General features: G+C 41.0%; 1 protein-coding gene across 2 annotated transcripts in view; it reads right to left on the reverse strand.

The window, feature by feature from the left end:
- ATXN7L1 (ataxin 7-like 1) overlaps window positions 1-14,208 on the reverse strand; it is a 111,798-nt gene that overhangs the window by 27,846 nt on the left and 69,744 nt on the right. For both annotated transcript variants that reach the window (XM_009070506.1, XM_009070514.1), the window contains exon 3: window positions 3,054-3,276. In XM_009070506.1, the coding sequence (XP_009068754.1) occupies window positions 3,054-3,276 (223 nt within the window). The remainder of the gene's footprint in view (window positions 1-3,053; window positions 3,277-14,208) is intronic.

The following is a 14,208-nucleotide window of genomic DNA, read 5'->3' on the forward strand; positions in this document are numbered from 1 at the left end:
TGGGCTATGCTTGTTATCATCACTTGTTCATTATTGTTATTACTACCAACTATCTTATTCTTTGCCCTTTTCTCTATTTTCCACCCTTCTGCTACACCTCTTACCCCCTCGACTGCAAAGCTTCAGAAAACGATGGTTTGCATTTATCTTGTGCACAGTGCAGTGGTGCTCCAGCTCTGCTCCAGTCTCTAAGCACTGCTGTATTAATAGCAACGATGTTAGAGAGACACAGGGGAAAAAAATCAGAGCTGACAGATATTTCTGGATGATGTATTCACAATAATACTTTATATTCCAACTACAAGAAGGGAAGTATTAAAACAGCGGCTAGAAAAATGAAACAGTTCCAGATCTCTTTCATCTGATCATTCTGGTTGTGCTTTTTAAAAAAAGCATTAGCCATGGAGCAACCTGAACCTCTGCAACACATCTTAGGACTACACAGGACGTGGAGAAAGGTGATGCCACAACCAAAACTCCAATGAATTAAACAACAGAAGGGTTGGGTGCACAGGCAGGCTTGGCAACACACAGACCTACTGGGCCATGCTGTGAGAAGCTATTCCTCAAATACTAATTGTAACAGCTACAATTTAAAGGAGATGCTGTATGAGAGAATCAGGCCAGTCCAACAAAGGTTATTCCAGGTCTGGAAAGAAATCATTACAAGTGGTACAATTTCTGAATTAAGCTCATTTGACAACTGTCTGGAAGAAACTATGTCAAGGCAATGTTTGGTGTGAGACCACAACGTAACAGACAAAACCACTGAACAACTGGAAGCTTATGAGGATGATAAACTGCAACACACGTGAACACACGATGAAGCCTATTTGCATTTTTGAGACAAATGTTCTTCTGTTAATTGAGTATTTCTTTCTAAAAGATAAGATAAGAATTCTATGGCTTGTGCAGGCAGTTGAATGGAAGACAGAATCTTACAAAAAGAATCAATTTTATGAACAATTTCCCCTTAATCAGTTCTGCTGAGTATTTTCTAGAATTCCAAATAAATATTATAATCTCTAATGGAATAGGAACAAACACTTTCTTCCCTAACAGCTGTCAGCTCTCTATAACCTGTGATGATTATCAGATGGATTTTATTCTTTAACAAGTCGTGCAATCTGAAGCACTTAACACCACATTTCCAAAGACAATTCCATTGATCTCCTCTTCAGACTGTTTTGTGGGTTGTTATATGGTGATCACAATATCTTTAACTATGATATGCCTGAATTTTCCCCACTGGTAAACAGAACCACAGGATGATCTCCCAGCAGAGCTGCATGAACTGGGCACTTCTCAGGTACAACTCCTGTCAGTTCATTGCCAAACGATTAACAGAGCAGTACAACAGCTTTAAACGGCTCAATCTACCCTGTTAATCACCAGTAAATATTTGGGATGTTCCCAATAAAGGGAAAAGGGATTGGTGGAAACGCTCAGTTATTTTGTTCCCTTCCAGCTTTTACTGACTGCCAGAATGCCATCTGTTGCCAGAACGGAAGATATTGTTTATAGATTCAGTTAGTCTGCTGAAATGTGGATATGCAAGTTGCTGTCTGTAACAGTAGGATGAGAAACAGGTTTATAATCAATAGTGTTAATACTCTAAAGTCCTTTCTTTTAATCAGACTTTGAAAAGATCCCCTTGTAAAAAAATTCCCCTCCAACATTCAGATGAAAAAGCTGCTATTCGATCAATAATATTTGGTTTTAAGTTGTCAATGAGGCACTTACAGAGAGATGAGCGATAAAGCTGATCAATAATATTTGGTTTTAAGTAGTCAATGAGGCACTTACAGAGAGATGAGGTAGAGGCTATTCTAGTTAACGTGTGTGTGTGTACCCTAAACATTCAGATTAACTATTTTCAGCATTATATACCATAATTCCTCCCAATGCTCACCATGCCTAAAGAGGTGGTGGGTTCAGATTTATAGGAAGAATAGATTTTGATCAAGTTTGTTCCCCTGCAAGGTAAATTCTACTGCCTGGCAGAAGCTGCTGTCCTTGAAATCACAGCAACTCGTGCACGTTTCAGGCACAAAGCATGAGCTGTTCCTGTAACATAACCTGAGTTTATGCTCTGTCTCATGAGTGAATGGTTTGCAGTAAACGACTCGCTGCTTTGAGGAAGTTGTGCCCAGGAACTCTGCCTATAATCATGATCTTCTTATGCTACATGTTACATAGAAAAGGGAAGGATCATCACAAAGTAAGTAGATAAGAGAAAGGAAGTCTCACTATCTCAAATACACAGACAGAGAACTGAAGCCGAAGAGATGAAGCTGTAACAGAACCAGGAACTGAGCCCAGATCTCAAGTCACCAACCTAGTGACCTAATCACAAAGCATCTTTTCTGTAGATAACTAAAGACAAAACAGCTTCTTATGGGATAAAATACTGACCCAGTTCTGCTCTCATTTACATTTTTGCAACTCTGCTGCTATCACCACAGTCACGGGAGGATGGGCACAGCAGTCTCCAAGCCTGCATGTGTATATATATCACAGTACATGATGTAAGACGCCCCCAAAAGAGTGATTTTTGCAGCCAGAATTTTCTTATGTCATCTTCTAAGGCATTAAACATTATCAAAATACAGAATGAATTCCAACGTGATAAATGACTATAATCAGTAAGTTTGCATGAACAACAGTTAAGCCAATATTAACAATTCTGCAAAAATTATCCTAGTGTTTAAAAGCATCAGTTTTAAGGGCTGATACTGCAATGGAAGATGGACCTTAAAAACAGCAAACTGGGTCAATATCTCAGAATCTAACCACAGACCCAGAACTTCGGACTTGCTATATGCACCTTAGAAAAGCAAACATTGGGTGGAACATCAGAAAAGCAATCCAGTCCTTTTTCCCCTTCCTATATTTTTTTTCTTCATTTCAAATATCCCACTTTCCCCCCTTAGAAATGTAGAGGCTTAAACTGCAAACTTAGGTAAGATGAGAATACAGATTTTTTAGTGACTGTGATATCTACACAGAAATCCTTATCGTACATCTTTGGCCACTACTGTTTTGGTACTTACCATGGTTTATCCCGTGACACTTTTGAAGGAAAGACTGTGTGCTGTTTGCTACTGGAGGTAAGTAGATTGTCTTTGGGCGTTTTGAATGGCTTTGAGTTGCTGCTGACAGGGTTATGGCCGCTGATACAGGATTTCGGTTTCATCTGGACTAGGGATGTCCTGGAATTACAGGCTGGAGAAGCTGGAGAAGGGGAAGGTTTACACATTGAACCGTGTCTTCGTTCTGTAATGGAAAAAAAAAGAAAATTTTACAATATTTCATAGGCTAAAAGAAAAAAAACAGAAGTCAGGAAAGAGATAATTGTTCCTCTTGATGCTAGTTACAATGATTTCATCACTCCAAAGAAGACCAGTTCATTACTGTTGTGAACGTAATCAAGTCAGGTGATAATTAAGCAAAATCAACTCCATGAAGAGCGCTGAAAAAAATGCAAAAAATAGTAAAATAAATGGCAATAATCTGCCAGAAGATTTCACCAAGAAATAGCAAATAATTTCTTAATAAGCACCTGGTACACTTGGTCTCCCAGCTCTTCCACATCAAGAATAAAGAGGAGAATGTGTAACAACAGCTCAGATGACTTGGCAAAATGCTCTGTGACAGACATGAGATTGCTCCCATAATGGTTTATGAAGAATTCATGTGACCTGGTTATTGAGCAGTTTACTTTATGACTGCCTTGTTTCAAGTTTAATGGGAAACTGTAAGGAAAACAATGGGAAGACTGAAAGGTAGCAAAAGGTCTCTGCTCCCAGCCCTTGCAGAGAGGCAGGCTCTGCCTCGTTCCTGTCTTGGGGGTTATCTCCAAGCACCATTCAAGGCAAAAGCTTATAGAGCAAATGGCAAGTGTAAAAAACCAGGAAGTTTATGTCCCAGCTACAGACATGGCATCTAGAGCTCAGCACTGCTTGTGCTCACACCAGAGACCTCGAGAGCACCAGACAAAGCAAGGCCTGGCTGACCCCACAGCAGCACAACAGGCCTCAGGACAGACAGGCTTCCCTCAAACTGTTTGGGTTTGGTTGGTTTTGCAATTTTTTAAAAACTAACCGTTCTATCCCTGAACATTGTTAAGCAAAAAGGTTGTTTCATGGAGGTATTTGGCCATTCTTTACAAATCATACACTTCTCCAGGGGAGAAGTGCTAGTGCTTGGCCAGCCAGCTGGATCAGCGTGCTGCAAACAGCCATGTGCTGCCAACTCAAGCACAACTACAAAACACTACAGGAGCCAGGAGTTGGGTTTTATAAATCCGTAACGGTCCTGATCCCCATTTGTGGGAACACCATCTCCCCAGCCCTGGTGCTCCCCAGCCAGAGGCAGCAGCGTGCGGCAGGGATGGGATGGGGAGGGGAAGAGGAATTTTCCAGTCAGCAGGGCCGTGCTCAGCAGCATCAGCAGCAGCTGACTCTGTTGGTGCCCTAGCACCAAGAGCCCCCACAGCAGGGATCAGCCAGGTACCCCCACTACTGACACAGCAGTCAAACAGCAAGTGGAATCTAACCACAGACCGAGAACTTCGGACAGGCTGGAGTTTCTCCTTCAACATGGAGCAATTTTGCATTGCCTTAAGCCTTCAGCACTTAACTTGAGGAATCCAAGTGTGTGCTATTCTTGAGCTTGAACAGGATCACTCAGCCAGCCAAGAGCAGGGGAAGGAAGGGACAGTGACCTGCTGCTGCAAGGGAAGGTTCTGGATTTGCACCATCAGCCCTGCGCTCCCTAGTTTGATATTTCAAGGATAACCAAGAAAAATTTTCCCACAGAGAATCAAAACATGACAATTTGTCTGGCATCCTCACAAGTAAAAACTTGCCAGTAGCAGAAGGATTCATCCATGATTAATTTGCAATGGGCAAATACCTCAAGAACAAAGAGAAATGCTTAAAAAAAAGAGAATATACCAAACTGTTTCTATTAGATCTCCAATGACTAAATAAATGCGTTTTCTATTTAAGATCAAGCACTTCCATATCTGCAAATCCCTCCAGATTCTCCTGCAACTGAAGAACAAAACACTCTTAATTTTTTTCAAATACAAAAGTATCTCTCCTCTCTCCCCCGAATGCCAACTGTTATTTACCAGTTTCCACCCCACCACACACCTCAGTGTGCAGCCTCTGCCTTCAAAACTCCTCTGCAGGACGCAGTGAATTTACATTCATTTCACCTCACATTTCTGGCAGCCACCACGTAAGCCATGCATCTGCCTCTGAAATGCAGAGTTCCATTCAGGGAGTATTTATTTTGTGAAATAATAGCTATTGTTTCAAGATTTACCAACCTCCTCAGCAATTATTTAATCAATTTTAATTAGTTTGATCAAAATTTGCAACTTCCCTATTAATTCCTTGAGGACTGATGAAAAGGAACTGCTCTGTAACCAACAAAATCAAGCTGTGTAATAAGGTAAAACTTGGGAAAAAAGCCTGATATCCATACACAGATGACATCAATTCAGGATAAATGACTACATTTTCACCACAGCTACTGGTTTTCTCGAGACTGGCTGCCTTCTAGTAAACTGCATCATCGATATCCTTCATCAATCAAATCAATCAAACTATCAATATGGATATGTTTAGAAAAGAAATACATTGCTCTGTTAGTAAAATTAATCTTCTGGAAAGACAGACATTCAAGATACTGATCACCTAAATTTGTATTTTGAAGTCATCAAAGTATCACATTATCAAGTTATTTTCTGTTTCTTTACACTGGATTTTTAGTCAAGCTAAATGTTTGGAGCTTTTCCCCAGACAACCTTCTTAATTTATCAATTCCCAAGAGTAAACCAGTACTTTAAACTTGGATTTTTTCCCCTCTAACACAGAAAATGGTGGAAGAGTCACTGTTGTGGTATGACAATATAATAAAGTGCATCCTGCCATTTTAAACAGATGTTTACTTAAAAGATAGGGAAGGGAAAGATTACACCTTTACTTATTTTAGCCGAGGGGGCCAGATTTGTGGTCATTCTTGTGATCAGAACCACCTGCTACATTTGGCATTTCCTTTTACCTCCTCAAACCCTTCTCTTCCCCCAGAACATGGCTACAGAAAATCTTCCACCTTTTAGACAGACTCTAATACAGATTTGAGAATCATCAGCATTTCCCAGCTTCTCTTAAAGTTTCCTGGAAGCAAAAAATGGAAACTGTGACCACTGTAAAGTCACTCAGGAGAAAGAATGCAAACAGCCACTGCCACACAACCATGGGTGCTCTCAGGTCAGATCTGCACATTTAGTCACAAAAGTGAATGTCACTTTAGCATCAGCAGGAGAAGATGGCACCAACACTTTGCAGGTATGGCACAGTGCAGAGCTGGAAAAGCAACTCCCTCCCAAGGAGCAAAAAATCCTTGTTGGAGCTGGGCAGGCAAGGCTGCAGGAGGCTGGGTCTGCTGAAGGTGTGGATTCTCTGACAACTCTCAATGGTGGGGCATAAATCACAACTAAATATCAATACATTCCTTCTCAAGAACTACCAGGTTGCCTTCCCCTTCCTCCTTCCTTGCTGTGTATGTGGTAGTGAATCAGCCTTAGACACTGGCAATATATTTCAGGGAAATAATGGGAACAGATGAGAAAGCAAGAAGGCCCTCAGCTGTCAAAATCAACCCCTCACACCCAGGTGGTGGTGGCTCCTCTATCAAACTGACTTTCCTGGTCACAGCAATTTTTACATCTAGACAAGAAATTGTACACAAGAAATTACATACAACATACAAATCTGCTATTACACAGTAAAACAGGATGTGAATAAAAGACATTTGCACATCAAATAGTTGTTATAAAATGAAATATTCGCATGCTCACATACTGAGGAGACAAGCAGCTATCTGTGCAACAGTTCCTAAGCTCGTTTGCAGTTCATGTGTAGACAGACTAGACCCAGCCTGGCAGGTGAAGTGGTACTCACACAGCTGTGGACGTGGCTGTCCCTGTCCACATACACCAGTGGCACAGTCAGTAGATATAAATGAACCTGAAACAGAATGAGTTTTTGCCCCTAAAAATGAAAAAAAATACGGCAAGGCAACTAGAAAACCAGTTATCACCACTCCTAAGACAGTAACCTCTACACACTTCTCAGTTCCTGCCAAAGCCTGCAATGCTCAAGTTTAAAAGAGAACTTTTCCAGTTCATTTAAATACTTCCACATGGCTGTTTACATTCCACATAAATAACAACGCATATTCTGTTTTGTTTCTAAATACCAGTTGCTGTCAAATCCAAGAGCACAGAAGCACAATCAAAGTTACAATCCTCTTTACCACATTAATCCTTCTGCAACCTCTCAGCTGTCTCAGTGCAGCCACTGCAGCAAGTGACAAGCAACATGTGACTTGTGCTGTCAAACAGTTAACGTATTAATGACATTAATCTCGGAGGAAAGTTTAACACTCTCTCACTGAATTCACTGCACTTTCTTAAGAAGCCATTTTGGATCAATATCTGTTATTTTTTCTAGTTAGAGGCTAGAGTCTAAAGGCCTGGTGCTACATTTTGTTCGAAGGTGCAGTGCAAACTCTGCATCAGTAGCATTGCAAACGATCTTCAGCTAGTCCAGGAGATTCTCCATGTCCTATGGAAACATGGATATAGTCCAACTTTCTCGGCCAAATCTGAATTGTTTGTACATGTGAAGTCCTTATGTTGTTGGAGACCTAACAGTCCCTGAATCTCCAGAGCTCCTCTCTTATGCCCTTGCACTCCATTTCTAATCCTCCTTCCTGCATCCTGCACAATGCAACCCCCACCTTTCCCCAAACCTCTGCTGCAGCTGCCAAAAAGTCCTCTAGATCTGCCTTTAAACCTGTAATTCCACTGGATCCTCTCCGACAGGTCATCAGGGAATACCAGCAGCTGTTTTGCAGGAAACGCCACATCTCCCTCGAATCATAAGCAAAAAAAGCAAAGCAATAGAGGGGCAACACGAGCTCCAGAGCCACTAGCACAGTATGTGGGAAAATGAGGCAAAACCACACTGAGTAGAAAAGCTCTTCTCAAATTTTTGCCTTGACTCTTTCACACAAGATCAAGCACTCAGCTCACAGCAAACCTTACAGACAATGTCACTACAGCAAATATGTTGCCAGTAAAAAAGGCCACACATAGTAGCTTTCTACCCAGAAAAGACCTTTATGTGATCCTGAAACTGCAGATTTCTCTTTTCTGGACTACAAACAAAACACGTTTCTAACCATATCCATTCTTACCCAAAATACTCTACTCAAAATCGATCAAATCAAGTGAACAGTTTTCGCCTGCAGTTTGTGTCTTCTCCATCAACGAGACAGAAGATTGCGAAGGAAAAATGTCATGGTACAGTTTGAGCATAGAGATATGACTTTGGTCTTTCAGTGGGTTGGGGTTTTTTTAGGTAGTTGAAACAAAACAAAACTAAAAATCCCTCTTCACGTTGTCAGAGGACAGACACTAGAACTTTGCCAGCCCCAGTAATTCTGAAACGTTACTCTCGTCGAGCACGATCTGACTTCCTGCGCACGAGGGGCCTAAGGCACAAACCAATTTTAGGCTGACCCACTCTGAGCCCCAGTGATATGGATTAGAGCTAGGTATTAAACAAACAAAATATAACTGCTAAAACTCAGAAAGGTAAGAAAGCTATTTGCTGCTAGCAAACAATTACAGAATAATAAAACTCCTCCTAACTTGTATTCATCACAACGCTCACAGCCCTGTGACTTAAAATAGCACAAAGTAACTGATCCGACTGCCCTTAACACAATATGAACACTGTTTGTTACTGCCCATTTACAGTATTTAAGCAGATGGTAATGAAATTTAGTAATGTAATTCTGTAGCAGTAACATATCAGTCTCCTTGATGAAGATGTTACTTATGGTAACTCACACACCACCTATGCACGAATTACTTGTTCTATTTGCAGTATATCCTGAGGTGTTGGTTGCACAGCCCTTCACTATGCAACATTGAGCAGTGTATACTTACAATTTCAGTAAGCAGTAAATGAAACCTGCCACCTTGTACTGATCCCAGTTCAAAGTTTGCAAATGGACTTGGCATTAATCCCAATAAAACCAAAACAGAACAACCCCCACACATGCCCAAAAAGCAATAGCGAGCGACCAGAAAACTGAGCAACTAGACTCGCAGAAATGTGTCATCCTGCAGTAACTGGCAGCTGGTTCATAGCAAGAATTCATAAACACCTTGTAAGCACTTTCATTTTGCAGCCACAGTCTGAAAAAAAAAACCCCTAACCAAACCCAGTGCGTGAGTCTAAGCAAAGATAAAACTGGATTTGATGTTAGCAAAGTACAGCATAATGTTGCAAGACCGAAGGATAACTTTACCAGCTTTTTGGACAAAACACTATTCCAAGTCCAGCTGAAAAAGTTTGGAAATAATATCCGCAAAGCGTTCCACCCTCCTTGCGCTGCGCACTGGAAAGGAAACAGCACAGTCGGTTTCATTTTGATACTTCTTGTAAACTGACAAAGGAAATAAAGTGCCAGCTCCAGCCCCCGGACTGAGCTGCTGCACAAAACGCAGCTCCACAATCACAAGCTTCGTTCCAGGTCAAATGACATAACTGGGAAATAATCAAGTGCTAAAATAACCACCGTTCTGCTGGTGTTTATTTACAGGAAACACGAGCTTCGCTTTCTGACAGAAACCAGCTAAAACGAGTCTCCATTTCACAAAGTCTACAAGTGAGTAGGATCAGCGAAATTATGCAAAACATCCTGCTAGAAGAAGAAATGTAAACGGAGCCACTTACAGAGAGGAGCAGGCTGCCAACTTAATCTGATTCCACGACGACTGTAAACATGTACTTTTGGAACGTGAAACGATTCACATTGCCACAGATGCCGTCAGAGAAACACAGCAACGTGATTAGGTATTCTGCACACGGGAAAAAAAATCAGGCAGATGACCTGCTGCAGCAAATACCAGATCAGCGCTCGCACACACCAACTGTTTTGACTACAGGCACTTGTTAAGCACCAAGTTTCGGTCCTACCAGTTGGACACCAGAACTGAACCTGTGCCAAGAACAACAAGAGCTGAAAAAGGCTGCAGGGTTTTGGGTTTTTTTTTCAGAATTGTTGATACAACTCAAGCAACTGCAGAAATGAACTAAAGTGCAAAATTGCAAGCAGAAGACACGAGTGTGTATTTAGAGGAAGACACTACATTTTTCCTTCCTCGATTCAGGAAAGGAGGAGAGTGTTTGTGTGTAACATGGCAGGATGGACCCGCTGTTTTCCTGGAAATTTTTTTATTAGTGATGGCATTTTTCAGAGTAATTATATGTGACAGGAGGAAAAAAAGATTCTAGAATATCACTAAATTACACTCAAGTGGCCAAATATCTTAAAAATGGCCAAATTCCATAAAAAGCCACACACTCAGCATTTCCCGGAACACTTCAATTCCTCTTCAGTAGAAAGCGTAAAAAAAATAAAAGAAAGGTCAAATGGAACTCCAGCATGTCAAAAATTGCTGCAAATAGTGCAATTAATTATCCTAAATGTAAAATGGAACTTCTGGATACCTGTTGGCTTCTTTTAAAAGGATTTTGAGATCTAAAGATGAAGCTCCAAGGTATCAGTGAAGCATCACAGAGACAGGAAAACAATGGAGCGAATACCCTGCCCTGGTGACAGTGTCAGTCTTCACATCATCGAGCTGCAAGACCTGGATTTAATTGTAGTGTCAAGGCCTGTTTCTGCAGCTATAAAAGAGGATATTAATGATTTAGGGTATTAACTTGATTAAAAAAAGAGTTGAAGATTTAAGTAGGAATTCATCACGTCTGTAATGACACAATTCCACACGTGTAATCGGCATTTGCCACCTGACGTGTTGCTGCTGCAGAAAAAAAATTACCATTTTGAACTCCAAGTCATACATATTTCTCAGCTCAGCAAGGCCAAAAATCCCCGGGCAAAAAAGAAATAACAGAGCAGGTGAATCCCAGGCACACACTTTTCTGAGTGACAGTTGACCAAAGAAAAGCAAGGAAAGGTTATGCAGAGAGATTTCCTGTTCTGCTGGAGGAGATGCTCTAGGAGTCCAACATGAAACGAGTGAGACATCCTGATGTGTCTGGGAGAGTTTGAGCTAAAAGCACCTCACACCTTGTGCCCAGAGCTCACAGTACAAGGACAGTCTTCACCATTCTATTCCACTGGCATCTCATTACCTGCTGACGAGTGGCAACGGCATTCCCAACATTTCTACACTCAGAGGATGGAAACACATTATCAGCCCCAAGCTTAGGGCAGGTACACCAGGTGAAATGCTAAAATCATAGAATCATCCAGGCTGGAGGAGACCTCTAGGATCATCATGTCCAACCATTAACCTGTCACTGCTGGAACCCCTAAACCCTAAACCAGATCCTCCAGCACCAGATCCAGACACCTCTTAAACACCTCCAGGGACGGTGACTCCACCACCTCCCTGGGCAACCTATTCCAATATTTCTAGTGATCAAGCCATGGTACTTTACTTCAAGCAAAGGTAAGCACTGCCAACAAATTGGAACTTTGTGGGTGATTTTGTATGTGAACAGAAATCCTTTATTTGGCTACTCACTGGACGAAAGAAAGAAGTATCTCTACATTTTGGACTGAAATATAGCACGAGGAACAGTTTACTTGATGTAGAAATTTACAAACAACTCAGCTATTCATTCCTTCAAACACACGACTTCAAATAATTTCACTCCAGATTGCTGCAAACAGAGGAAAATTTAGCATTGCCATCATCTCATGCTTCGTACTGTGACAGACCTGTTTCCTCAGGCAGATCTTTCACATTCAAGGTCATCTGATGACACATATTTTTATTTATTTACTTACATTTATCAAGCTAAATATTACACTGTATCTCTAGTTGCATCTTTAATTATATTTACAAAACAATAACAAAAACCCAACTTATGTGCATTATTAAGGGCTAACTGGATGCCTCCCCTCACCTGTCATAAAATAGAAAAGTGATATTTCTCTAATGCTTTACTTAATCCAAACAGATATAATGGCATTTCTTTTTCCAGGTAAGAAAAGATAAACCACTGAAGAGTGAGATGGGACTACTGAGGTGGTTTGGGCAAAAAACAATGCTGTGCTATGACTCTGAGAAAACAGGTTTGGAAGACTTATGCTCTTGATCTTGTTTGGTGCAAAATAGGACATTGGATTTTACTCACTATCAGGATAACATGTCACCAGCTCATTTTATCATTCCTTAGAAAAAACTTATATAAAAACAGCATCTTCACTGAAACTAGCCCAGAATAAAAGCTTTGGAGGATGTGTATATAATCCCTGGTTTAAACCTTCTGGCTTCTGCTGTTACCTGGGATCCAGCATCTGGTGAATCCATGTATTTCTTAACAGACTGTTTTCTAAGCACAGAAATAACAGAAAAATATTCTAAAAACACATGGATTTGATCCCTAAATTTGCTCCATCTCTGTTAGCCTGATCTTCTCTGCCCTCCCCAGCCCTCCCACTGTCTCATCCCATACCCACAGTCCTTTGTCCCTCTCTGCAGAGGCAGGATAAGCTGTTTGGGCTGCAGGTACACGTGTGCCAACAATCATCAGTCCAGGCTACAGGTCTGCTCATGCCACAAGAAATACTATTCTCTGGGCCACACCATTTAGGGTGTCTCTCCACACTTGCTGATTTTCACAGGACTCCTGAAACTTCCTATTTTTGACCAAATGAGCAGATTTTAGAAGTCTTAGACAAAATTGGTATAATTGCATAAGGTTTATTGCTCTTGTTATTACTAATATAATTATAACAATAGTTTAGGAAATTCAAGTTAAAATCTATATATGGTTTATTTTTACTTGCTTTTCTCTGTTTCCCACTGCTCATGGATGTTCCCAAGTATCAAATTAATTCCCTTGGAATATTCTGGCATCTTTTCAAAGTCCAGGTAACCAAAGAGATCTGTCCACCTAAGGAAACTGTTTTGCTTTGAAAACTGAATGAGCTTACATTTAAGTTACAATTTACTTTATCAAAACCTGTTACAAAAGCAGCATAACTGTCAGTTCAGAATACTTCCCCATTCCAGGCATTTTAGAGGAATTGGTTCACTCATCTTTCAGCCACATTATTTGCCAGAGGTAAGAAAATCTATTATTTAGAATGCTGCATGAACATTCACAAGTGGTAATTCCCTAATACACAGTCTCAGAAATCAATGTGCAAAATAATTCCTGAAGAGGTCACTTGTTCATATTTCCCTCACTGTTTACAACAGCTCTTACAAACAAGAAACCAAACTCAACCTTCTATGGAACAAAATTCAACAGATAACACTGAGTTGTGGCTAGCAGGTCAAAAAAGGTGATTCTTCCCCTCTGCTCTCCTGAGACTCCAACTGGAACACTGGACACAGTTCTGGTGCCATCAACATAAGAAGGACATGGAACTGTTGGAGCAAGTCCAGAGGAGGCCACAAAGTTGGTAAGAGCACTGGAGCATCTCCCCTACGAGGACAGGCTGAGGGAGTTGGGGCTGTTCAGCCTGGAGAAGAGAAGGTTGTGTGGAGATCTCATAGCAGCCTATCAGTATCTGAAGGGGCTCTAGGGAAGCTGCAGAGGGACTCTGTGTTAGGAGCTGCAGTGATAGGACAAGGGGCAATAGGTATAAATGGAAAGAGGGGAAATTTAGGTTAGATATTATGAAAAAGTTTTTTACTCTAAGGGTGGTGAGACACTGTCCCAGGTTGCCCAGGGAGGCTGTGGCTGCCCCAACCCTGGCAGTGTTCACAGCCAGGTTGGATGAGCCTTGAGCAACCTGATCTAGTGAGGAGGTGTCTCTGCCCAGGGCAGGGACAATTGGGACTAGATGATCTCTAAGCTCCATTCCAACCCTTAATTTCTATGATTCTATGAAAGACATCCCCAAACACAAAAGTGGGTTTGTATGGCATTTTTACAAACTTATACGCATAAAGTATTTTTACATACTTTACATGATTAGCTACAGTTTTATAACAAAAATGATGGTTTCTGCTTTAACTTGCATCATTTATGATTTCTAACTGTGGAAACAAAAAAAAAAAACCAACTCAGACCTAACCACACATGAATGAAATAGATGCAAATCAACCTCAGGCCAAGTGACAAC

This window comes from Acanthisitta chloris, unplaced genomic scaffold, assembly GCF_000695815.1.
Source record: "Acanthisitta chloris isolate BGI_N310 unplaced genomic scaffold, ASM69581v1 scaffold2060, whole genome shotgun sequence".
In the NCBI taxonomy this organism is placed as follows: domain Eukaryota; kingdom Metazoa; phylum Chordata; class Aves; order Passeriformes; family Acanthisittidae; genus Acanthisitta; species Acanthisitta chloris.